The sequence below is a fragment of the Saimiri boliviensis genome, chromosome 5, assembly GCF_048565385.1.
Source record: "Saimiri boliviensis isolate mSaiBol1 chromosome 5, mSaiBol1.pri, whole genome shotgun sequence".
NCBI classification, from domain to species: domain Eukaryota; kingdom Metazoa; phylum Chordata; class Mammalia; order Primates; family Cebidae; genus Saimiri; species Saimiri boliviensis.
Window position 1 is genome coordinate 10,246,062 of NC_133453.1, and position 23,970 is coordinate 10,270,031.

General features: G+C 43.9%; 1 protein-coding gene across 5 annotated transcripts in view; it reads right to left on the reverse strand.

The window, feature by feature from the left end:
• ARMC9 (armadillo repeat containing 9) overlaps positions 1 to 23,970 on the reverse strand; it is a 177,901-nt gene that overhangs the window by 55,413 nt on the left and 98,518 nt on the right. For all 5 annotated transcript variants that reach the window (XM_039469780.2, XM_039469783.2, XM_074398860.1 and 2 more), the window contains exon 19: positions 19,483 to 19,538. In XM_039469780.2, coding sequence (XP_039325714.2) covers positions 19,483 to 19,538 — 56 coding nt within the window. The remainder of the gene's footprint in view (positions 1 to 19,482; positions 19,539 to 23,970) is intronic.

The following is a 23,970-nucleotide window of genomic DNA, read 5'->3' on the forward strand; positions in this document are numbered from 1 at the left end:
GGGCAACAGAGCAAGAGTCCATCTCAAAAAATAAAGAAGTTCCATGAACCCTAAAAAAGATAAACACAAAAAACCCACACCTAAGTACATCATAGCCAAACTGCTGAGAACCAAAGGGAAAAAAATCTTCAAAAGTAAGGGGAAAATAACCCATTACATACAGGGAAGCAATGATAAAAGATGCAATTAACAGCTGGCTTCTTATCAGAAACAATGGGGCTGGGTGCAGTGTCACATGCCTGTAATCACGGCACTTTTGGAGGCTGAGACTAGTACATCACTTGAGGTCAGGAGTTTGAGACCAGCTTGGCCAACATGGGGAAACTCCGTCTCTAGTAAAAACACAAAAATTAGCTGGGTGTGGTGGTGCCTGCCTGTAATCCCAGCTATTTGGGAGGCTGAGGCATGAGAATTGCTTAAACCTGGGAGGTAGAGGTTATAGTGAGCCAAGATCAAGCCACTGCATTCAAGCCTGGGCAACTGAGTGAGCCCATGTCGTAAAAAAAAAAAAAAAAAAAAAAAAAAAAAAAGAATGACATATTGTAAGTGCTGGGGAAAAAATACCTGGTGACTAAGAATTCTTTTGTTTTCTTTTTTCTTTTTCTTTTTTTTTTTGAGACAGAGGAGTCTCGCTCAGTCATCCGGGCTGGAGTGCAGCGGTGTGTTCTTGGCTCACTGCAACCTCTGCCTCCCAGGCTCAAGTGATTCTCCTGCCTCATCTCCCGAGTAGCTGGGACTACAGGCATGTGCCGCCATGGCTGGCTAATTTTTTGTATTTTTAGTAGAGATGGAGTTTCACCATGTTGGCCAGGCTGGTCTCAAACTCCTGACCTCAAGTGATCCACCTTCCTCGGCCTCCCAAAGTGCTAAGAGTACAGGCATAAGCTACTGCACTCTGCCAACTAAGAATTCTATATGTAGTGAAGCTATGCTTCAAAAATGAAGGTAGCAAGTAGAAAAAAAAACAAACATGAACTAAAGAAAACTCCAGATTAAAAAAAAAAACAAACCCAGAATTTATTGTTAAGAAACGGGCATTACAGAGCACTGGAAATGGTAAATATGTAGATGGAAACACACACACACACACACACACACACACACACACACGTTCTTTCCCCTAATTTCTTTAAATGATACATGACTATTTATAGCACTGGGTTGATAATTAATATAAATGTAGCATATATGGCAACAAGAGCACAAAAGAGGAACAGGAATGGGGTGGTGCAAAGTTCTTATATTTTACCTGTAATAAATCAGTATTAACATGAAGTAGGTTGTGATAAGTAAAAGATGCATACTGAATCCCTAGCACCAACTTAAAAAGGCAACTACAGCTAAAAAGTTAATAGGTAATTATAATGGTATACTAAAAAATATTTGCCTAATACAAATGGCAGCAGCACATGTATTAATACAAAAGAAGGTGGGAAGGACAGAGGAACAAACAGATAAATAGAATACTGATAGCAAATGGCAGAATTAAAGCCAACTGCATCAACTGATACATTAAATATGAATGACTATTGGCCAGGCACGGTGGCTCACGCCTATAATCCCAGCACGTTGGGAGGCCAAGGCAGGCGGACCACAAGGTCAGGAGTTTGAGACAAGCCTGGCCAATACGGTGAAACCCGCCTCTACGAAATATACAAAAATTAGCCGGGTGTGGTGGTGGGCACTTGTAGTCCCAGCTACTGGGGAGTCTGAGGCAGGAGAATCACTTGAACCTGGGAGGCAGAGGTTGCAGTGAGCCGAGATTGCACTGCTTCACTCTAGCCTGGGCGACAGAGCAAGACTCTGTCTCGAAAGTAAATAAATAAATAAATGAGTATTAAACAAAACAATTTTGAAAAGAAAAAACAAAGTTGAAGGACTCATGTTTTGAAACTTACTATAAAGCTACAGTAAATAACATCATATGGTACTAGCATAGAGCTAGGCATATAAATCAAGTGAATAAAACTGAGAGTCCAGAAATAAATTCTTATTTGTAGTCACTTTATTTTTCACAAAGGTGCAATCTGACAAGTGATACAATGGGTCAAGTAATAAGTCTTTTCAACAAATGGTACGGGGGCAACTGAATATTCATATGTGAAAGGGTGAATTTAGATCTTTATCTCACATCACATAAAAATTAACTAAAAATGGTCCCACATCTAAACACAGGAGTTAAAACAATAAAGCCCTTACAGGGAAACATAAGAGAAAAATCTTTGCAATGTTGGCTTAGGCCAATAGTTTCCAACTAGGAGTGATTTTGCCCCTAGGGGACATTTAGCAATGTCTAGAAACATTTTTGGTTGTGACAACTGGGAAGAGGGGTAGATCAATACTAGCATCTAATGGGTAGAGGCCAGGGTTGCTACTAAACACCCAATAGTACATAGCACAGCCCCCCAACACAGAATTATCTGGCCCAAAATGTCAGTAGTGCCAAGGCTGAGAAAGTCTGGGTTGGGCAAAAAGTGCTTCGATACAACAACAAAAGCACAGACCATAAACAAAAAAATAAAAAAGATAAACAAGGCTTCATCAAGATAAAAAGATTTTACAAATCAAAAGACATTATTAAGTAAATGAATAGATGCCTGGTGGTTGGCTTTCACTAACCCCTTGAGTCTGGGCTGGCCTTGTGATGCTGACTGTAGGACGTGCCAGAAGTGAGGCCCTGAAAATCCTGGAGCCTCAGCCTCAAGAGGACTGGAAGCTTCTAACTTCACCCTCTTGGAACTCGGAGACGCCCAGTTCCAACTCACTGGAGGAGGGAGGCCACGTGGCAGAGAACTGAGGCACTGCACTGCCAGCCTGCACCAGCTGCCAGACCACCCTGAACCTTCTGGCCCAGCTGACATCCAGCTGAATGCAGCCACATGAGAAAGTCCAGGTGAAACCAGCAGAGGACCTGCCCAGCCAACTCACAGAATTGGGAGGAAAATATTATTGTTTTTAAAGCCACTAAGATTTGGGTAGTTTTTTGTGGGTTAGCAAACATAAGATTGATCAAATGAGCCAGACACATGAGTATATCACACTGAATGACTCCATTTATACAAACTTCAAGAAGAGGGCAAAAACTTGAGGGCATGGGTGGGTATCTGAATTACACAGGTATACACACTTTGAGAAAATTCTCCAGGCTGGGATTGGGTGAATCTGCCTTCTTGCATTCCTCTAGAGGGATTCTCTCCTAAGTAGCTGGAACTACAGGTATGCACCAGCACACTTGGCTAATTTTTAAGGTTTTTTTTAGAGATGACGACTCACTATGTTACCCAGGCTGGTCTCAAACTCCTGGGCTCAATTGATCCTCCCACTTCAGCCTCCCAAAGTGCTGGGATTACAAGCATGAGCTACTGTGCATGGCCTGCTTTTCTGTCTATTTCAAGTAAACTTACTCTGATTTTCCCCTTAAAGATTTGACTGCTCATAGCAGCAGATCATAGCATAACTTTTTTTTTTTTTTTTTTGAGACAGAGTTTCACTCTTGTTACCCAGGCTGGAGTGCAATGGCACAATCTTAGCTCACCACAACCTCCGCCTCCTGGGTTCAAGCAATTCTCCTGCCTCAGCCTCCCGAGTAGCTGAGACTACAGGCGTGCGCCACCATGCCCAGCGAATTTTTGTATTTTTAGTAGAGATGGGGTTTCACCGTGTTGACCAGAATGGTCTCGATCTCTTGACCTCGTGATCCACCCGCCTTGGCCTCCCAAAGTGCTGGGATTACAGGTGTGAGCCACCGCGCCCGGCCTCATGGCATAACTCTTAATACACCATGCCTGGCCAGGCGTGGTGGCTGATGCCTGTAATCCCAACACTTTTGGGAGGCCAAGGCAGGTGGATCACGAGGTCAAGAAATTGAGACCATCCTGGCCAACACAGTGAAACCCCATCTCTACTAAAAATACAAAAATTAGCTGGGTGTGGTGGTGCGTGCCTGTAGTACCAGCTACTCGGGAGGCTGAGGCAGGAGAATTCCTTGAACCAGGGAGGTGGAGGTTGCAGTGAGCCAAAACAATGACACTGCACTCCAGCCTGGGGACAGAGTGAGACTCCCTCTCAAAAAAAAAGCAACAAAAAAATGCAAAAAAAAAACAAACACACCATGCTTAACAAATGCTTAATGAATGACTATCAGTTATCAGTTACGTAGTCCTGGTCATTCCGCTAAACCGAGTATGATGCATTGCTCATTTGCTCACGATTAATAGAAAATTGCTTCTATTTCTATGTTTTCTGTAACAGACATGCTCTATATTTTATATAACATAGATGGCACATAGAATTTAGATACAAAATGGCTCAATTTGAGTAAACAGACCCTGGGCTCTTAAAACCAAGCAGTGATGGGCCAAGAACCTTGGTCAGGATGGTCTAAGAGTCAGGTTGAAATAACCAGGTGGCTTTTCCCACTTGCTAAGGTTCAGCATAAATATCAGTTTTGATCACTAAAATGCTAACTTCAATTGGAAAAAAAAATCTTAGATTTTACATTTAAAAAATTGCAAAAAGTAGTATATGGCCTGTTGTCCTTCCATCAGAATTCAAGACATCTATGCCCTAGATGCCTCAAGTTCTGAAGTTGGAAGAAATAGCAGGCCAGACACTATTTTTTCTCCAGTCATATTTCTAGACCCAGACACTAAGCGTTTCATCTTTGAATACCAAGTGACGGTGATTTGATCAAAAGGGTAAAAACGTATTTATTTATTAAATAAATATTGTAAAATGAAATAATGCAGAATGCATTTCAGTATAAGTTACTTACCAAACAATCAAAAACTAGAAATATGCTTCACTACATAAAATGTACTATTATTCCAAAATTCTGTGATAACAGGAAAAACTCATACACTGCTTTGGTAAAATTAAAAAAAAATCAGATAAGAGAGAAAACCTTTTCTGAGCCTGTTTCCATGGTAACCACTGTTGGCCAAATAGGGTTTATAAATGCCTACGAATCATGAGGTGTCTACAAGCCCTCACCTTGTTTTGAGCCATCGGATGTCTATTTCCATAGAAACCAGAGTGGAAATGAGGGCAGCAGCCATGAGTCAGCCTGCTGGGTGGTGCATCCCAGCCAGGGTCTGAGAGCACAGGAGCCGTGTTGCAGAAATAAACGAATTTAGAAGCTGAAAAGGTACCAGAAAAAAGCAAAAGCCTTAATTGGGAAACACTGGTTTCTTTCTTGACTTGGTTAAATAATGGAAAGGTCCTGCAAGTAACACAGACAAGACAGAAGCTTCTTTACTCATTAGGTAACAGGGATTAGAAGTGCAGCCTGCGCCATGCCAAGCAAGCTGGCCAGGATGGGTGGCCCATCAGAGGTGACTGATTCATGGAGAACGGCTAGCCTCTGGCTCTCTGAACATGCATCCTGAAGCAGCTTCAAGTGGGTCCACAATCTCACAGGTTATGTATGAAAGTGGCCGAAGAGAAAGGAGGCTCCAAACCTTCAACAAGATGTCTCTGTGTATGGAATGCAAGGTCACCTGGGGAAGGCTGGTCAGGAACTGTCTGGTTCTTTTCTTTCTTTCTTTCCTTCTTTCTTTCTTTTTTTTTTTCTTATTAAGATGGGGTTTCACTATGTTGGCCAGGCTGGTCTCGAACTCCTGACCTAAAGTGATCCACTCACCTTGGCCTCCCAAAGTGCTGGGATTACAGGCGTGAGCCACCATGCCCAGCTGGAACTGTCTGGTTCTATGCCCCACCATTTTCTGTTCTAACCACATCATCCTACTGTGCCTCCTGACACATGCACCTACATATGATCTGCTCCCACCCCCCAAGCCTGTGTTCCCCATTTTGTTAATGGCATCACCATCCTCCCAGCTACCTAGGGTCCAAAGTTACCAGCCTTCGGTTCCTCATGTCATGCCCCATTGAGTGCCCAAATCCTGCAGGTTCCACCAGCAGGAGCGCTTTCTGCCATCGGCCAAGCTAGCACCGCTCCCGCTGCAGCCTGCAGGCTCTCGTGCCAGCTGCCTTGGGACCCTGGATGAGTTTCTGAACCCCTCTAAACTTTGGTTTTCTCATCCATATAATAGGCTAAGAACAGCACCTAGTTGGCAGAAGGGTGAGGGGAATACATGGGAGAAAGCCAGAGAAGCTCTTGGACCATGCCTGCACACGGAAGCACTCAGAAAATACTGGCTGTGTGGTCATGGTAAGCTCTCTGGGTCCCCAGTGAACTTGAACACTGACGCCACAGTAGTCTTCTGAAGGCATGGCTCTGCTCACGTCTCTTGGGCTCACAGATCTTCAGTGAGGGTCCATTCTTCACTGTCTGTCTCCAATTCACCCTTCCAGCTTTGGGTCCCACCCTTGCCCTCCACACTCCCTGAACTATAGCCAAAGTGAACCCCCCGTGGTAGGCATCAGGCTGCTGCCTTGGCTCCTGCTGCTCCTCAGCTGGGATGTCACCTGCTCTGCAATTTCAATCTAGAACCTATGCTTGAACACCTCTCGTATTTGCTAAGTTTCTTCCTTTAGTTTTTTTTTTTTTTTTTTTTTTTGAGATGGAATTTCGCTCTTGTTACCCAGGCTGGAGTGCAATGGCACGATCTCGGCTCACCGCAACGCCTCCTGGGTTCAGGCAATTCTCCTGCCTCAGCCTCCTGAGTAGCTGGGATTACAGGCACACACCACCAAGCTCAGCTAATTTTTTGTATTTTTAGTAAAGAAGGGGTTTCACCATGTTGACCAGGATGGTCTTGATCTCTTGACCTCGTGATCCTCCCGCCTGGGCCTCCCAAAGTGCTGGGATTACAGGCGTGAGCCACCGCGCCCGGCTCTTCCTTTAGTTTTTAATAAAAGTTCCTTTTGAAAGACTTCAGCCTTTGTCAATCAGGCTGAACAACAAGGGGAGCAATGTCAACGTTATGGCCAGATGCCTGGTGACAGTCAGCTGTCCCTGCTCTGGAACCCACTGGGCAGCAATGGTGGGATGAAGGAAGTGGGGTTTTGGACCATGTAAGTTCCCTGGAACTCCTTCAGGCCCAGAATCCATCTCTGGGAGGAGACGGAGATGAGACTAGAATGTTCGGTGAGGCCAGGCTGTGGAGGCCTCATGTTTTAGCCATGTCTTCTATTCCCTCTATGCTGGTGCTTTAATATCTGGTGCCTGCCTGGCCTGGAGGGACTGCCCCTTCCAGAACTAGTCAGCTCTTAGGAATATTAGAAATGTGTCCCCAAGTGCGCTTTTCAAATACAAACCAACCAATCCAGAGCTCAAAGCCCAACGATCTCCTTTATTGGGCTCTCACACTCCTGGCCACTATCCACCCGCCCTAATCACCCCAGGGCTAGGTGCCAGACAAGCAGGGACAGCCCCTTTGCTGGGGAGCCAGTGAAATTCCTCCAAACGAGATAATCCTCAGCATGCTCATCCCACCTTGCCTATACTTTCCCCCACCTCTCTGGCTTTTGCCCCACCCCAGTGCTGCCCTGTGTGGCTCCCTGTGGCATGGCATTTCTTTGGATATGAATGTTTATACCTCAGGACCATGTGTTGGGAACATGTATATAAAGAGAGAATCATATTAAGTTCTACCTTGAAAATTAATGATATGAAATGTTTTTTTTCAAAGGAATAAGACCTAGTTTTTTGCTCTCTACCTTGATGCTTTAGGAAATTTGGTTAAAAAAAAAAAAGTCTAGCCTTTCTGGGTCACAGTTAAGGACATGAGATGGCCACTGGCTCTGAGCTTCACACAGCCACCGTGCAGAGACAACTGCAGACCCACTCACCAGCCATGCCCTCCTTCTTGACCTGACCAGCTTCATTTCCTCAGAAGAATACATGCCTATGCCAGTGAGGCAGGACGAACTGATAAAACAGAAGAGAAAGACTTGAACTCACTGGTCACCTGGCTCTCCGAGGGAGCCTAGCTTTAAGTAATGTAATCAAAAACTATTTTCAGAGTGCTGCGACTCTGCCAACAGGATCTAATTTTTATCTCATGCCTGTACCAAGCGCCTCCAAGTCTCCTGCCAAGCTAAGCCAGGGTAGGAACATCTTCAATACTGACAGAAAGTTCAACAGCTCCTCAAGAAAGAAAGAGCCAGACAACACAACAGCATGGCTTGTCATCAGGCCTAGAAGAACATGCACTTAAAGCAAGATGGAGGGAGCAGAGCTGTTCCCAGGTAAAATCAAGATGGAGACGGGAGAACACCAGGACGAGGGAGAGGAAAGTCTTGGGCACCTTGAGGTTTGCACTGGAGCCCACTGGAGAAGCACTCTCAGAGGAGCTCGATGCTCCAGCCCTGAGCACCCGCCTTGAGCCAGACACCCTAGAGCTTCACATCTGTGCTCAGGCCACCTGCAGCTCTGGTCAAGAAGGGAAGGAAGAGTAAGATGATAAAACTCTTGCTTTGTCTTAAGCTTCACTGTTGTTTCCCCTATTGTTCCAGACTCACTGCCCAGATCCTTCTCATGGATGACGAGTCTGGTGTCATTTTTTATTGTGTCCTTGCCTGAGTTTTTAGTCCTTACTTGGAAGATGTCACTCTTGACTGCTTGCACAATTTGCTTGTTCCTATTTGGCCCATCTTCTTGGATTTAACTTCTTGCTCTCAAGATATACACAAGTCCAAGCTCCTGTCCACCTAGTTCTGAGGTCACTTGGTAGGATCTGTCATGCCATGCTTCATCACAATTCCATTATAATACTAATGTGAGCAACAGCCACATTTTTCTATTTCTTGTCTCAAATTCTAAGAAAAGTATTAATTTGGCTAATATACTGTCCCAACTCTCTACCAGTTAGTTTCTTCAAATGATTCACATTTAAATTTATTCACACTGGATTATTCTCCAAATGATTTTGGATATTAAAAAAACGGTGGCAATGACTCAAGTCTTTATGTTAATCGGGCATTTAAATTAGATTTGCAGCACAGTACCAAAAGGCCTTAAAAGGCTGGGTGAGATGGGGTTTATGCCTGTAATCCCAGCACTTTGGGAGGCTGAGGTGGGTGGATCACAAGGTCAAGAGATCGAGACTATCCTGGGCAACATGGTGAAACCCTATCTCTATTGAAAAAACAAAAATTAGCTCAGGGTGGTGGCGGGACATGCCTGTAGTCCCAGCTACTCGGAGGCTGAGGCAGGAGAATCACTTGAACCGGGGAGGTGGAGGTTACAGTGAGCTGAGACTGTGCCACTGCACTCCAGCCTGGCAGTAGAGCGAGACTCCATCTCAAAAAAATAAAATAAAATAAAATAATAAAAATAAATAAAAAGGCCTTAAAACAATGGAGACATACTATGCTCATGGAATGAAACACTGAAATTGATTTATAGATTTAACGTAGTCCCAATCAAAACCTCAACTAGTGGCAAGAAGGAGGGATGAAAAAAGGGACGGAAAGTTTCTCTGACTCATAGAAGGGAGGAATTGATTCTAAAGAAGCTGGATGAAACTGCAAAGCAAAAACAAATACAATGAAAGCTATCTTTCCCTCAGTTTTACGGATGTCAGTAATTTACCTTATTGTAACTTATGTAACAGAATATATTTGAATATGTCAGTTAAGTTGGTGTGCAAATGTCAGTTAAGTTGGAGTACAAGTTTGAGACCAATCATTCAGGGTTTAATAAAAAAGAATTTGACTATTTAAACAAGATGAGTTTGCTTAAATATTGATGAGTGATAAGTTTGTTTAAACACTGACTTTCACAGTGTATCCTGGAATAAATGTATTGACATTTGCACTAATGATACAAAAGCAATGATGGGTAAACCACTGATGCCTTAGCACAAATCGAGGCAGTGATCTCAAACTCTAGTAGCAGCCACTGTATTTCACCATAGACAGGCAGATGACAGACGACAGGTAGGTAGAGTTTCATTTAAGGCTGTCCTTGATGAAGTGGTAGGAATTAATTTTATTAATGCTCAACTCTCATGGCCCATCTTTTGGAATGCACAGGTAGAAAAAGCAGTTCTGCTATACTAAAGCAGGATGGTTACCTTCAGGAATGGCATTTGTGAGATCAAGTTGCAAGCCACTTTTTTCAAAGAACACCATTTTCATTTGAAAGCGTAACTGACAGGGCCAGGTGCGGTGGCTCATGCCTGTAATTCTAGCACTTTGGGAGGCCAAGGCAGGCAGATCACCTGAGGTTGGGAGTTTCAGACGTGAAACCCTGTCTCTACTAAAAATACAAAACTAGCGGGGCGTGGTGATGCATGCCTGCAATCCCAGCTCCTCAGGAGGCTGAGGCAGGAGAATTGCTTGAACCAGGGAAGTGGAGGTTGCGGTGAGCCAAGATCATGCCACTGCACTCCAGCCTGGGCAACAAGAGCAAAACTCCACCTCAAAAAAAAAAAAAAAAAAAAAAGGACTGACAGACAAACTAGGGTTATTTAGACTTAAGATATATGGCAGATGTTTTCTCAAAAATTAATGAAGTGAGCCTGCCATTGTGAGTCCAATAGCTTCCCAATACCTAAAGACTTTTCTGATGCTATTGGTGTTGATATTAACTAATAGACCATTTCTGATGTTATATAATAAAATGTATCAACATTTGGAGCGGGGTGTGGTGACTCACACCTGTAATCCCAGCACTTTGAGAGGCTGAGGTGGGCAGATCACCTAAGGTCAGGAGTTCAAGACTAGCCTGACCAACATGGTGAAACCCTGTCTCCTCTAAAAGTACAAAGAATTAGCCAGGCATGACGGCACATGCATGTAATCCCAGTTACTTGAGAGGCTAAGGCAGAAGAATCACTTGAACCTGGGAAGGGGAGGCTGCAGTAAGCCGACAGATTGCAGCATTGCACTCCAGCCTGGGTGACAGAGTAAGACTACGTCTCAAACAAAACAAACAAACAAACAAAAAATTTGGAAAAACCGTAAAACTTGGTAAGCCAGTATTTTCTGAATGATCAATGAATTATAATACAAAATCCTGCATAGGTAAATGAGCTATTGAAAATGTGAAAAAGGCAGGGTGCTAGTAGGAACTGGGAAGTGCAAAAGCAATATAATAATAATAATAATAATAATAATAATTTTTTTTTTTTGAGACAGAGTCTCGCTCTGTTGGCCATGCTGGAGTGCAGTGGTGTGATCCTGACTCACTGTAACCTCCACCTCCCAGGTTCAGGTAATTCTCATGCCTCAGCCTCCGATTAGCTGGGATTACAGGCACGCACCACCACACTCGGCTAATTTTTGTATTTTTAGTAGAGACAGGGTTTTATCCTGTTGGCCAGGCTGGTCTCTAACTCCTGACCTTGGCCTTGGCCTCCCAAAGTTCTGGGATTATAGGCATGAGCCACTGCAATTAGCCTGAAAGTCAATATAATTAAATACACCATATCAATAGTATGAAAGGGCAAAAACCAAAGAATGATCATCTCATATGATGAAGAAAAAGCATTTGACAAAACCCAACACTCAGCAAACTAGGAACAGAGAAACTTTCTTAACCTTATAATGAGGATCTATGAGAAAATCCAGCTAACATCGTACTGGCTGGAGAAAGACTGAAAACATACACTGTAAGATCAGGAACAAGACAAAAGATACCCGCTTTCACCGCTTCTATTCGGCATTGTACTAGAGGCTCTAGCCAGGGCAATTGGGCAAGACAAGAAAACAAAGGATAGCTAGATTGAAAAGGAAGTAAAATGATCTCTATTCACTGATGACACAGTTTTGTTATGCAGAAAATCCTAAGGAATCCACACCAAAACAAAACAAAACAAAACAAAAAACCCAAACAAATCCAAAACCCACAACAAACAAAAAACTCAGAGCTAATAAAGTTCAGTAAGGCTGTAGGATACAAGATCAATATTCTAAAATCAATTATATTTCTATATATTATCATATCTGATTGTTGGGGAACAATCAGAAAACCAGATTAACAAAATGCAAAATAGGCCAATAGATTTTAATTAACAGAATAAAAATGATTATTTTATTTTATTTTATTTTTTGAGATGGAGTCTTACTCCATTGCTCAGGCTGGAATGCAGTGGCATGATCTCTGCTCACTGCAACCTCTGCAGCCAGGGTTCAAGCGATTCTCCTGCCTCAGCCTCTAGAGTAGCTGGGATTACAGATGCATGCCACAACGCCCAGCTAATTTTTGTATTTTTGGTAGAGATGTGGTTTCACCATGTTGGCCAGGTTGGTCTCAAACTCCTGACCTCAGGTGATCTGCCTGCCTTGGGCTCTCAAAGTGCTGAGATTACAGGTGTGAGCCACTGCACCCAGCCAATAAAAACGATTTTTAAAATTGGTTTCTACTTTCAAATTGCAACCAACTTTTAATAAACTATTACCTGTCTGGTTTTAAAGTAATATTGAGTAAAAATATCTATCTGGAAAGGCTTTGAAAATATGTCACCCCTTTCTAACTATACAGATGTGTGGGGCTAGATTTTCCTTATGTCCTTCAATCAAAACAACATATAACAAGAAATAGAACCCGGAATCAGACTGTGATTTTCTGATCCAGACATTAAAGAGATGGGCAAAAACAAAACAAAACAAAAAAACACAATGCTACTCTTTCTAATAAAATTTTGTTTTGAAAAGTAATTCTTTTTCATAAGAATAATCTTATTTATATTAACATAATGGATTTCATTGCCATTTTAAGTTCTTTAATATTTTAATATTTAACAGTTTATCAGATTCAAGTTCTCATTTAGAAAATTTTGGCCGGGCGTGGTGGCTCACGCCTGTAATCCAACCACTTTGGAGGCCAAGGTGGGCGGATCACCTGAGGTCAGGAGTTCAAGACCAGCCTGACCAACATGGTGAAACCCCGTCTTAAAAAAAAAAAAAGAAAAGAAAAGAAAGAACATTTTAATAGACAAAATACCCATAAACTTTTCAGAATCTTCAGAATTTTTACGAATGTAAATGGGTCCTGGAACCAAAACTTTGAGAATGGTTACTTCCAACCTATGTTCTTCTTTCCTATGTATAACATATCTAATAACTAAAACTGAAAAGAAAAACTTAAAATCTTAAAAGAGAACCTAGGAGACATGTAAAGTTTAGGGTTACAGAAAACCTTAACCAGGACAGAAAACCCAGGAGCTATAACACAAAAGCCGATATATTTAACTTTTTTTTTTTTGAAACATGGTCTGCTCTGTCGCCCGGGCTGGAAAGCAGTGGCGTGATCTCGGCTCACTGCAACCTCCACCTCCCAGGTTCAAGCAGTTCTTGTGCCTCAGCCTCCTGAGTAGCTGGGATTACAGGCATGCACCATCACACTTGGCTGATTTTTGTATTTTTATTTATTTATTTATTTATTTGAGACAGAGTCTTGCTTTGTCGCCAGGCGCCAGGCTGGAATGCAGTGGCAAGATCTCGGCTCACTGCAACCTCCACCCCCCAGGTTCAAGCAATTCTCCTGCCTCAGCCTCCCAAGTAGCTAGGACTACAGGCGCGTGCCACCATGCCCAGCTAATTTTTGTATTTTTTTAGTAGAGACGGGGTTTCACCATGTTGGCCAGGATGGTCTTGATCTCTTGACCTTGTGATCTGCCCACCTCAGCCTTCCAAAGTGCTGGGATTACAGTCGTGATCCACCACGCCCAGCTGATTTTTGTATTTTTAGTAGAGATGGGGTTTCACCATGTTGGCCAGGGTGGTCTTGAACTCCTGGCTTCACGTGAGTTGCCCACTTTGGCCTCCAAAAGTGCCGGGATTCGGGCATGAGCCACCACAGCTTGCCTTAATATTTAACTTTAAAAAAAACTTTCTAAAAAAGATTTGTGGCAAAAGAGATTAGAAAAATATATTTTTAAAATATTTGTAATGATGATGAAAAGGGTTTGGTAAGAAGCACAACTGAAGAAAAAAAAGGATATGAAACAGGAAATGTACAATGTAGTTAAAGCGAATCTAGACTGGTAAAACATTAAAAATAGAGTTAACAGCACCTATTGCTGGTAGAGATGGAGGGAAGAGCTCCTTCATGTTCTCCTAGTAAAACCTGAATTATTAACAGCTTTTGAAAAGAGGAATGTGGAAAAAATCTATTATAATTTAAAAAAAAAACACACATACATTTTGATCCAGCAGCAAAAGCCCGTAAAAATAAAAGCTCTGGTAAATAAGGATATTTTCACAAAGATTTTACTACCGCATTGTTTGAAGTAGCAAAAATCTAGAAAATTATACATTCATAGTATTAAAAAGCATCAACTTGCCGCACTGCCTAACTCAGAAGGATTTTCCGGAAACATTAACAAGAGAAAAAGGCAACATGCTATAGAAGTATGTGCTTCCATCTCTACGTTATCTCATTTTGTAAAAAAAAAAAAAAATTGACAAAAGTATATACGGATCTGTGAACAGTACATATCTCTGTGTTCTCTGCGTGCGCATCTTATAAGTATGAAAGCACGTGCACATACTAGTCATTAACATGGGTTTCTGGGGGTGGGGTGCCGATGTGACTGCAGTGGAGGGGCAAAGGATAAAGCTTGTGCTTGTGCTTTCTCCCATAGAGGATGCCGCCCCTGCTTTCCTGACCACACCCTTCCCTTCCTCGACCCATCTCACTTCCTCTCCATCCCAGGCTAGGAAATGTCTTGCTCCAGACAGCCATCTCCCAGTATTCCCGGGAGTACCTGGAATTTCTGCAGCACTTCCTGTGTCTATCACCCTGATGAACCTGTAATCACATATTTATTTTCTATTATTTGCTGTTTTGCATTCATGTATGTCTCACAACAAGGCAATACAGGGCAGTGATTAGGAGCATGGACCACTGAGTCAGACCACCTGGGTTTGAATCCCAGCCTCATCAGTTACTTATTAGCTGTGTGAACTTGGCAAGTGACCTATTTTCTCTCTGTCTCCTCATCTGTGAAATGTGAATAAAATAGCACCTACTATAGCGGTGCTATGAAGAGGAGGTGGCCGAACACCCATCAGAAACCTAGAACAGTGCCTAGCACGTGGCAATGCCAGCAGGTGGGAGCGGCTGTTGTCAGGATCACTGTGATCTTCCCTATCTAGGCTGGAAACTCTTGGAGGTATTTTAAACCACAGACGCTCTTTTAGATTTCTTTTGCATCCCTTCCCCATTAGTTCCCACAACAGTGTTATTTTGAGGCCTTCGAATATTTGTTGAGTAAATAAATGGGCAACTCTTAGATTTGAGCGGTTTGTACAGAAGGAGATTGCTGAGCATTTAATTGTCACTTACATGGCAACCAGCAAGTAAATGTCCATGTCTAACCTCACCTGGCACTTAAACCTATTTTGTCAAGGAGGAAGAACATTTGTCTTAAAAATCAGTCTTCTAGAATAGCACAGAAAGGCCTTGCATTTCTACTTCACGAAGCCACACAAGGAAGCTGGCTGTGATACAGTAAAGAAACCGGAGCCACCGGGGGTGAGAACAATGGAACCAGCCTCCTAAGCTTAGTGATTTACCATCAGCCCTTTTGTAACATATTACGTCTGTTTAATATGAAATAAATGCATCAGGTAACACATTTCTCCAAAGTGCTAAATGAGATGCATTTGAACCCTTAAATAACAGCTGTCGTTGTCCATTCCCTGGGGTATATTGTCCAAGCTGATCTAATGATGGATTTCTTTCTCAGAAGGTTTAAATGGGTCTGGGGCCTTGAGGGCCAAGAAAGTATTGTGATTTAGGAAATAAAGAAAACACTCAACTTCTCGATGCCATCCTCTAGACTCTCCCTGCCTTCCATGTTGAGGTTCTCCCTCTCAGCTGGAGCTATCCATCAGCATTTTAACAAGCTTACGTTTCTTTCTTCTTAAACAAAAATGCCCCCTTCAAAGCCGGGCGTGGTGGCTCAAGCCTGTAATCCCAGCACTTTGGGAGGCCGAAGCGGGTGGATCACGAGGTCGAGAGATCGAGACCATCCTGGTCAACATGGTGAAACCCCGTCTCTACTAAAAATACAAAAAATTAGCTGGGCATGGTGGCGCGTGCCTGTAATCCCAGCTACTCAGGAGGCTGAGGCAGGAGAATTGCCTGAACCCAGGAGGCGGAGGTTGCGGTGAGCCGAGATCGTGCCATTGCACTCCAGCCTGGGTAACAAGAGCGAAACTCCGCCTCAAAAAAAAAAAAAAAAAAAAGCCCCCTTCAGCCACCAGCTCCTCGGTGCACGGCCAGACTGGGGGAGGAGCAGCATACACTTCTCATGCCATTTTCTCACTTCCCACCTGCTCCTCAATCCATTCATTTGGCTTTTGCTCCATCAACTCACAAAAATGCACAGCAACTGACTTCTGCGCCACTACACCCCATGTCCTGCTCTCACTTCTCTCCCCTGAGAGGCCTTGGGGCCTCTCTGCATTTCTCACCCAAACTTCCTTATTCCTATTCCCCCCTTGCAGTTTCTAATGTCAACAAAGAGGGTGTAACTTTCCACGCCTTTTTGCTATATAAGCAAATCTATAATCCACAGCTATGAGTGTTTATACATTTTATTTTACTGAAATCACTGGTCAATTACTTTATGATTTCCTTTTTTATTTGACATTATATCCTAGATAGTCTATAAATCAGAAGATGCATTTCTAGCTCTATCTTTACATTTTTAATTTGAGTGTATAAATGTGTGTACATTCAGATGTAACTTTGTTAGGTTACCATGTTAGATCAGGTCATTACAAATTAGAGAGAAAAACTAGACTTTGCATCGGGGGTGCTCTTGAGAGTTTCCAGTGGAGGACTAGTAGTGGTGAAAGTTGTGGGTGCACAGATTTCAGCTCAACGTGAGTTATAGTGAGCATAATTTACCCTGGCCTCAGGCCTCATCCCACTAGAGCCACTTTTTTTTGAGATGGAGTCTTGCTTTGTTGCCCAGGCTGGAGTGCAGTGGCAGGATCTTGGCTCACTACAGCCTCCGTCTCCCAGGTTCAGGTGATTCTCATGCCTCAGCCTCCCGAGTAGCTGGGATTACAGGCACACGCCACCATGTAACCAGCTAATTTTTGTATTTTTAGTAGAGATGAGATTTCAGCACATTGGCCAGGCTGGTCTCTTAACTTCTGGCCTCAAGTGATCCGCCTGCCTGGGCCTCCCAAAGTGCTGGGATTGCAGGTGTAAGCCACCGTGCCTGGCCCCATTAGAACCATTTATCTTTAGAGTCGCTAAGCAGTTAACTGAAAACAGTGGTTTCATTTTCTCTGTTTTGAGTCTAAATATTAAATGAAACAAAATTTACACTGGTAAGCAGGATAAGGCACGACTTCAACACCTTGCAAATAATTTCGCTGTCTCCTTCAGAGCAGTCACCTTGGGAAGTGATAACTACATTCCACCAACAGTGCTGCTTCTCAAAGAATTCTTGGAAATTTCCCTTTAGCCTAAGATCTGTTTCTTTCTTCCCTCCAATTTTGAAAGGTAACTACCTTTCAAAAGTATATAAACGTAATGCTTGTCCCAGTGAAAGCTGAGTAAAACCCAGACAAGACTGGCTGTGCCGGGACTGCCCCTGCTGACCCTGACGATGCCCAGTGAGGCCTACCTGGGAGAAGGAGCCCCCATCTACTGCCCAGAACTCAACACAGAGTCCCATTTGGCCCAAATGACAGATCCTTTCCTTATACTTTTCTAACTAAACCTCTTCTAGGAATCTTCTGAAAATTCTAGCTATCAAATTTGAAAAAGCATTTTCAAATATCAGCCTCTTAAAAGAGTGGCAAAAGTCCAGAAAATTAAGACTTCTTTCAGTATTTGTTCATTTATAGTAGACAATAGCTTTCAGAAAGAAATGTCCAGAAGTTGAGTTCTCATCATTAACCGGAACAGTTGAACCAAATGAATTTTCCCTTATAAGATGAAAACAGGATTCACAGCAAAACCAAAGCAAAACAGAAAACCAAAGCAGACCAAAAGACCCAAAGGGATGATACAGGAAGGGAAAAAAACAAATCTGGAGAGGAACTTTTGGACACAATGAAAAAAAGTTGTTAAAACCAAATAATTAAACCTTCATTTACACTATCACACAGAATGACACTGAAGGGAGAGGCACAAAGGTGGTGACTGATTACAATCAAGAGAAGGCTTCCGAGTCCAGAACTGTCCGGGGGCTGGCAAACCCTGGCCCAAGCTTCAGATGCCTGCTTTCCTAAGCCTGCCAGCTAAGAATGATTTTTTTGTTTCTAAATATTTGAAAACATATTTAATGACATACAAAAATTGTACAAAATTCAAATTTTTAGTGTCCATAAATAGTTTTATAGGAACATAGCCACATTCAGCGACTTATGCACTGTTGACAGCCACTCTGTGTTACAAGGGCAGAACTGAGTGGCTGGAACAGAGGCTATGGCCTGCAGGCCCTAAAATAGTTCCTATCTTCTTTTTCACAGCAAGTGTCTGCCGACTCCTGTTCTCAACCTGATTTTCCCACCATCCACTCTCTGTGTGAGTTCAAGCTGGTGTTTTTCCCTCTGGCTCCACCTTGGTAAACCAAGGGGCCTAGAGAAGATGATGGCCAGGCCCCCTGTCTGGAGTCAAGCTCTGCACTACTGGACAAGGCAGGAAGAGCCAGCAGGAGCACCACCCGCTGATGCCACCTGCAGCCCATGAAGAAAGCCGCAGGCACCGAGGCCACCTGCTGAGATCTCAGCACGGGGCTCTTAAGTACCTCTTTCCCAACGGATGCCATTGGTGATCAAAAACTTGGCTTTTACACATTTTATAAATGATAGGCCACAACTCCAAACAAAAGAACATCCTCAACAACCACTTTTTCAGTGAATGCTCCCCGCCCAAACAGATGAAAACATGCTCCAGCATTCACTGCAGGCTAACTGCTCCCCGCACACTGAAGGCAGGCAAGTCACATGTGACCAGAGGGGACTTTTCTTTCTAGGTGTCTGAAGGAAAACCATGTAAAATCCTGTCATCTGACAATCCAACTACAGTTCCTAAGTCACCATTCTTTACACTATTCAGACTCACACACATTAACTTCTGAACCTTCCTGATCTAAAATACCAGGCAAGTAGATTTTTCACGGCTGAGGAAACATAAATCAAAAGAATGTAAATCACAGAGTAAACTGGTCAGTTCCGTCAGCTCTCAACTGAACCCAGGACCCCTCATGCCAGAGACTCTCGCCAGGCACCTACCCGCCCAGCACTCCCACTGGTGAGGAAGACAGGCCGAGGCTCGTGCTGGCTCAGAGCAAAAGCTCACACAGAAGGATGCTCATTGTCCAGCTTCCCATGAAACCCAAATGACGTGCAATCTGGCGTGTCTGCTCTGAACCCAGGGAGTGTCGGAGTCTTCAAACATGGCCACTGGGCCCTCCACGTGAGACCCCAAATGAGACCTGAACCACCACCCAGCTGAGCTTTAGCTAACCCTCAGAATTGTGAGAAATAATGTACCAGAAATTAAAAATCTCCACTTCTGGACTAACTTGTCAAGGCAGGAAAGAGAAAATAGTTTGGTATGAGTTTTCTATGTGGTGTCAAGAACCTCCAACTTACTTCATCATCTTCATCTTCATCATCATCAGATTCAAGAACACCATCTGGTAGCTCTTCTATAAAGAAAATAAGAATCAATGAATAATGGATAAAGTGGAAGCCTTGGTCCACAGTATCTGTCAGCCTCTGCCGAGACATAAACAACTTAATGAGAATGAGGTTACATCAGAGTAACCATGCTCCTAAACATGACATCATCCTAAGCAATTTCAAATAGTAAATCTCTCCATTTTTACCAGAACACGGTTATAGTATTAAAGCCAGCATATAATTTTAGGATAATTCAGGGGAAGGAAAGTAAACAAATATTTATTTCTAGGCATCATGTTAGATCCTGCCACACCTGTTATTTCACCTAATCCTTCCACATATTTTGTTGACTACTATCCCCCATTTTACAGAGAGGTACACAGAGGACAGAGACTTCCCCTTGGTCTCACTTCCAGTAAATGGCAGAGAGTTGAGACTCAAGCCAAGTCTATTTCTAAATTCCATGATTTTTCCATGGGCGGCATGGGTGGTGGTCATGGCAGGTAGGGTTCCTGAAGGCTCTGTAGTTGATTGTGAGATCTTTTTAAGAGTTTACAAAAGAGTGATAAGTTAGTAGCACAGTGGAGTTTGCAGAAAGAAAAAGCCCCTGCTTCCTGCCCTGTAGAATGAGGATTGTACTAGCCACTTCTCAGGGTTGTCGGGAGGACTGCACTGTACACCACAAGGAAAGCACCGGGCCCAGGGCCAGGTATGAAGCAGGCACTGCAGAGGTCTTGGTACTTTCTCCTCCACGAAGGCTTCCTTGATCCCCTTACTCAGCAGCCATCTCTTCCTCCCCTGAACACACTCAGAGTTTTGTCTGGAACTCCTGACAGTTCACACCACTTCTGGAAGATCGCTGCTTATTAACAAATGAATGCCCGTCAACTCATCTCCCACCCACTGCACTGGGCTGTGGGTCCCTGGGGACAGAGCAGCTGACTTACTCCTCCTCTATCCCTACTACATCTTCCTTATTAGCACTTGTTTCTTGAACAAATGATATGAAGGTAAAGAAAGGCTGAAAGAAGAAAGGAAGTCAAACAGGAAGTAGGAGAAAAGGAACCAAAGGCCATACTTGAAGAGAGCACCCAGCTTGTAAAGGAGGCGGGCAGATGCACCCACATTTGATCAAACACCAAACCCTTCTCAGGAGGGAAGACTTAGAAACCCATGTTCTCAACCCAGCCCTCATTCTAAAGGGAAGGACTCCACTGACTTCACTGGACTGAGTACAGGGGTACAGCAAGTGGCCCCCCCTCACTGGAGCTTGCAAGCCCCCGTCTCGCAGCATTGTTGTGGAATGTCATGTAGTCTAGAAAGCTACTTTGCAAACATGAAGATGTGATGCCACTCTGCTTTCTGGCTGAGGTTTAACGACTAACTTCCCTATCCATGAACAGCATACGTCATTCTACCGTCAGGAAGCGCCGCTGTACTCAGCAGTTACAAACCGCTCATTTTAGAATACAGAAATGCCTTTTTTAAGACTCTTGGCTGTTTTGTAAGGCAACAGACAGCCCAGCTACACTTCTCTTTCTCTGCTTCCTCTGCCCAGCTCCCCTCCTCCTGACCCCATAACTACTTGCCCTGCGGGCTCAGACTCATCCCACTACCAAAATAATCTGGCCTGAGAAGTGAAGTGCCTTATAGACCTCAGCCCCTCTCTGGGACGACTGTCTCCCATCCTGTTTCCTGGTGCACACTCCAACAGGTGCCTGCACTCTGATAACTAACATGTGTGGGGCTAGAATGGCCAATATCATTCCTTTCCTGGGTGCTCTGCCTTGCTCCTGTCCAGTGACCTGGCTGGTGCCTCTGTTGTCTCTCTGGTGATGGTTCCCCTCGCTGAGGGTTGACATCGTGGTCCAGGCCCAAGCCAGGGACAAATCTCCCTGCTGTTGCTGCTGGCAGCCCACCCTGCATTGTCAATGTCACTAGACAGAATTTTTCTTTAGGCTTTGCCAGAATAGTCCTTCCCACCTGTGGGGTTAGGTCACTAAAATACACTTGAATTTTAATACTTGAAGACCTTAAAACTTTACTGGAAAAATCATTCTAGAAGACTGAGACTGGGCTTGGATGTGTGAAAACCCACAGACATGTTTTCATGTTTACTAAAATAAAACAAGGAAACACACAGTCTAAATAAAGATGGTGGCAATGCCACTTCATACATCTTCAGAACTCGTAAACTAGCAATAATTTGCACTCTGCTATTAATTTCCACGTGAGGATGAAGACAGGACGGAAGCTCCCCTCTGGGTTCCACTTTGATTTGATGCTGATGGATATCCTGAGCACTTGTATGTCTGGTCTTCCATCCTAATGTTCAATCACTATGAAATTTTGTTTCAAAGTGGTGGGCTCCTATGTGGGTACAGATAACTTAGGTGCTTGAGATGGAAAAAGAAATACTTTAGGCCCTCTTTATTGAAACAATAACTTGATGAGTTAAGTAGGTATTTCCCAAGCCTTCCAGAATACTCAGGATTATAAAGCTTTAGCTCTGCGCAAGACAATTTCTTCCAGAAACATCCCTTACAAAAGTGTAAAGTGTCTCCTCATCCCACTCTAGCAGGCTCATCTAAGGGCCAGGCTTATGTAAGAGAAAAAGATGTTTGTTGGGCCAGAGAGTAAAAGGGGCCTGGATCCTGCTGCTTGGCTGCCAGCCAGGAAGGAGGGAAGACAAGGAGACAGATGTATCTCAGTGGACTAAAACACACAGGTGGTCTTGAAGAAGATTCTCAGTCTGAATGCAGAGAACTGGGAGTTCTCTGAAAGGCCTGGGAGGGCTGGGCACAGCTCATGACTATGGTGCAGATGCAACAATCCTCCCCTCCCCCAACACTGTGGCCAGCCCAGAGAAGGCGAGAGAGCAACCTCAGGCAGGACTGAGCTTCAGGCTTTATTTTATTTTTCAATATGCTAGAATGAAGGTTGAGAGTCAGAAATGAAGTTACTGGCAGAAAATAAAGCTCTTTTGGGATGAATTATAGCTGCTCCATACAACCCAAAGAAGAGATATTCAATGTAAATTGAGACCCAGCCTAACAAGGACAAAGGTTTCAAAGCTGCCTGGCTACTCTCCTCAGCTGCCTCCTTTTGATTGGAAGCCCCTTGGACATCCTCATTTCTGTGACCCAGGCATCAGTGATGCTCTGGATTGGCTACATGTGGGACTCCCCTGGGAGCTTGAAATCCCCTCCCCAAGAGATTCTGATTAAATTTGAGTGGGGGGATTAAATTTGAGTGTCTTAAAGATTTAAATATCTCCCCCAGGTGACCACCCTGTACAGCCAGACTGTGAACCCTGAACTCAAAGAAAGGCCACCTGAGGGCTTCCGGCCTTGGCTGAGCAGTTGACCTGTGAGTAGGGACCAGGAGACTCACTCCTCACTTTCTGCTTGTGTGCGGAAGGGATTCGTGCACTTGACTTGCAGTGATGTGGACTACTGGGTATCAGGGAAGGGCATGGAGGGAGACACAGCAACAAACCTGGCCCGGATCCTGGCAGTGCTTGGTACCTCTGGCAGGTGAACAAGTGAGTTCACAGAAAGAGCCAAAGAGCTTTCCCCACCACTGCTGCCCCATCCCAGGCTTCCTGGCCTTCCTCTCTTCTGCTTACTATGGGATGTGGGTTGTTATGGTAATGGAGGATAGAAAGGGTATTGCCAGGTGCGGTGGCTCACGTCTGTAATCCCAGCACTTTGGGAGGCTGAGGAAGGCAGATCAAGATGTCAGGAGATCGAGACCAACCTGGCTAAAATGGTGAAACCCTGTCTCAACTGAAAATACAAAAAGTTAGCCAGGCGTGGTGGTGGGCACCTGTAGTCCCAGCTACTCGGGAGGCTGAGGCAGGAGAATCACTTGAACCCGGGAGGCAGAGGTTGCAGTGAGCTGAGATCATGCCACTGCACTCCAGCCTGGGCAAGCTCCATCACAAAAAAAAATAATAATAATAAAAAATAGGGGATCACGTTGGCTCCTTCCACGCTGTAGTTGGCAACATCAATTTTTCCAGAGTGAATGAAAAATGTGGGAAGGTAATGAAGTTTCCTATAGTGCATTTGTTTTCGTCATCTGACTCCAGGACCCTGGGGAAGCCACCTTAATAGTGGGGCAGGATTTAGGAGTGGAAAGGGAAAGGCCACATAAAGAGAACTTACAAGGTTAGGGAAGCGTTTCTGGAAATGCTTTTAAGTTCTTTTTGTTGACTATATGCCTAGAGTATGATAAGAGATCGTTAATCTTTGGACAATCTGGCCTTGACTACCTGGCTGAACTTTTGTCTGTGGGTTCATTTGGGTCTCCCCACCTCCCTAAAGGCTTTTTTTTTTTGGTGGGGGGATGGAGTCTTGTTCTGTCACCCAGGCTGGAGTGCAGTGGCACAACCTCCGTTCACTGCAACCTCTGCCTCCTGGGTTCAAGCGATTCTCCTGTCTCAGCCTCTCAAGT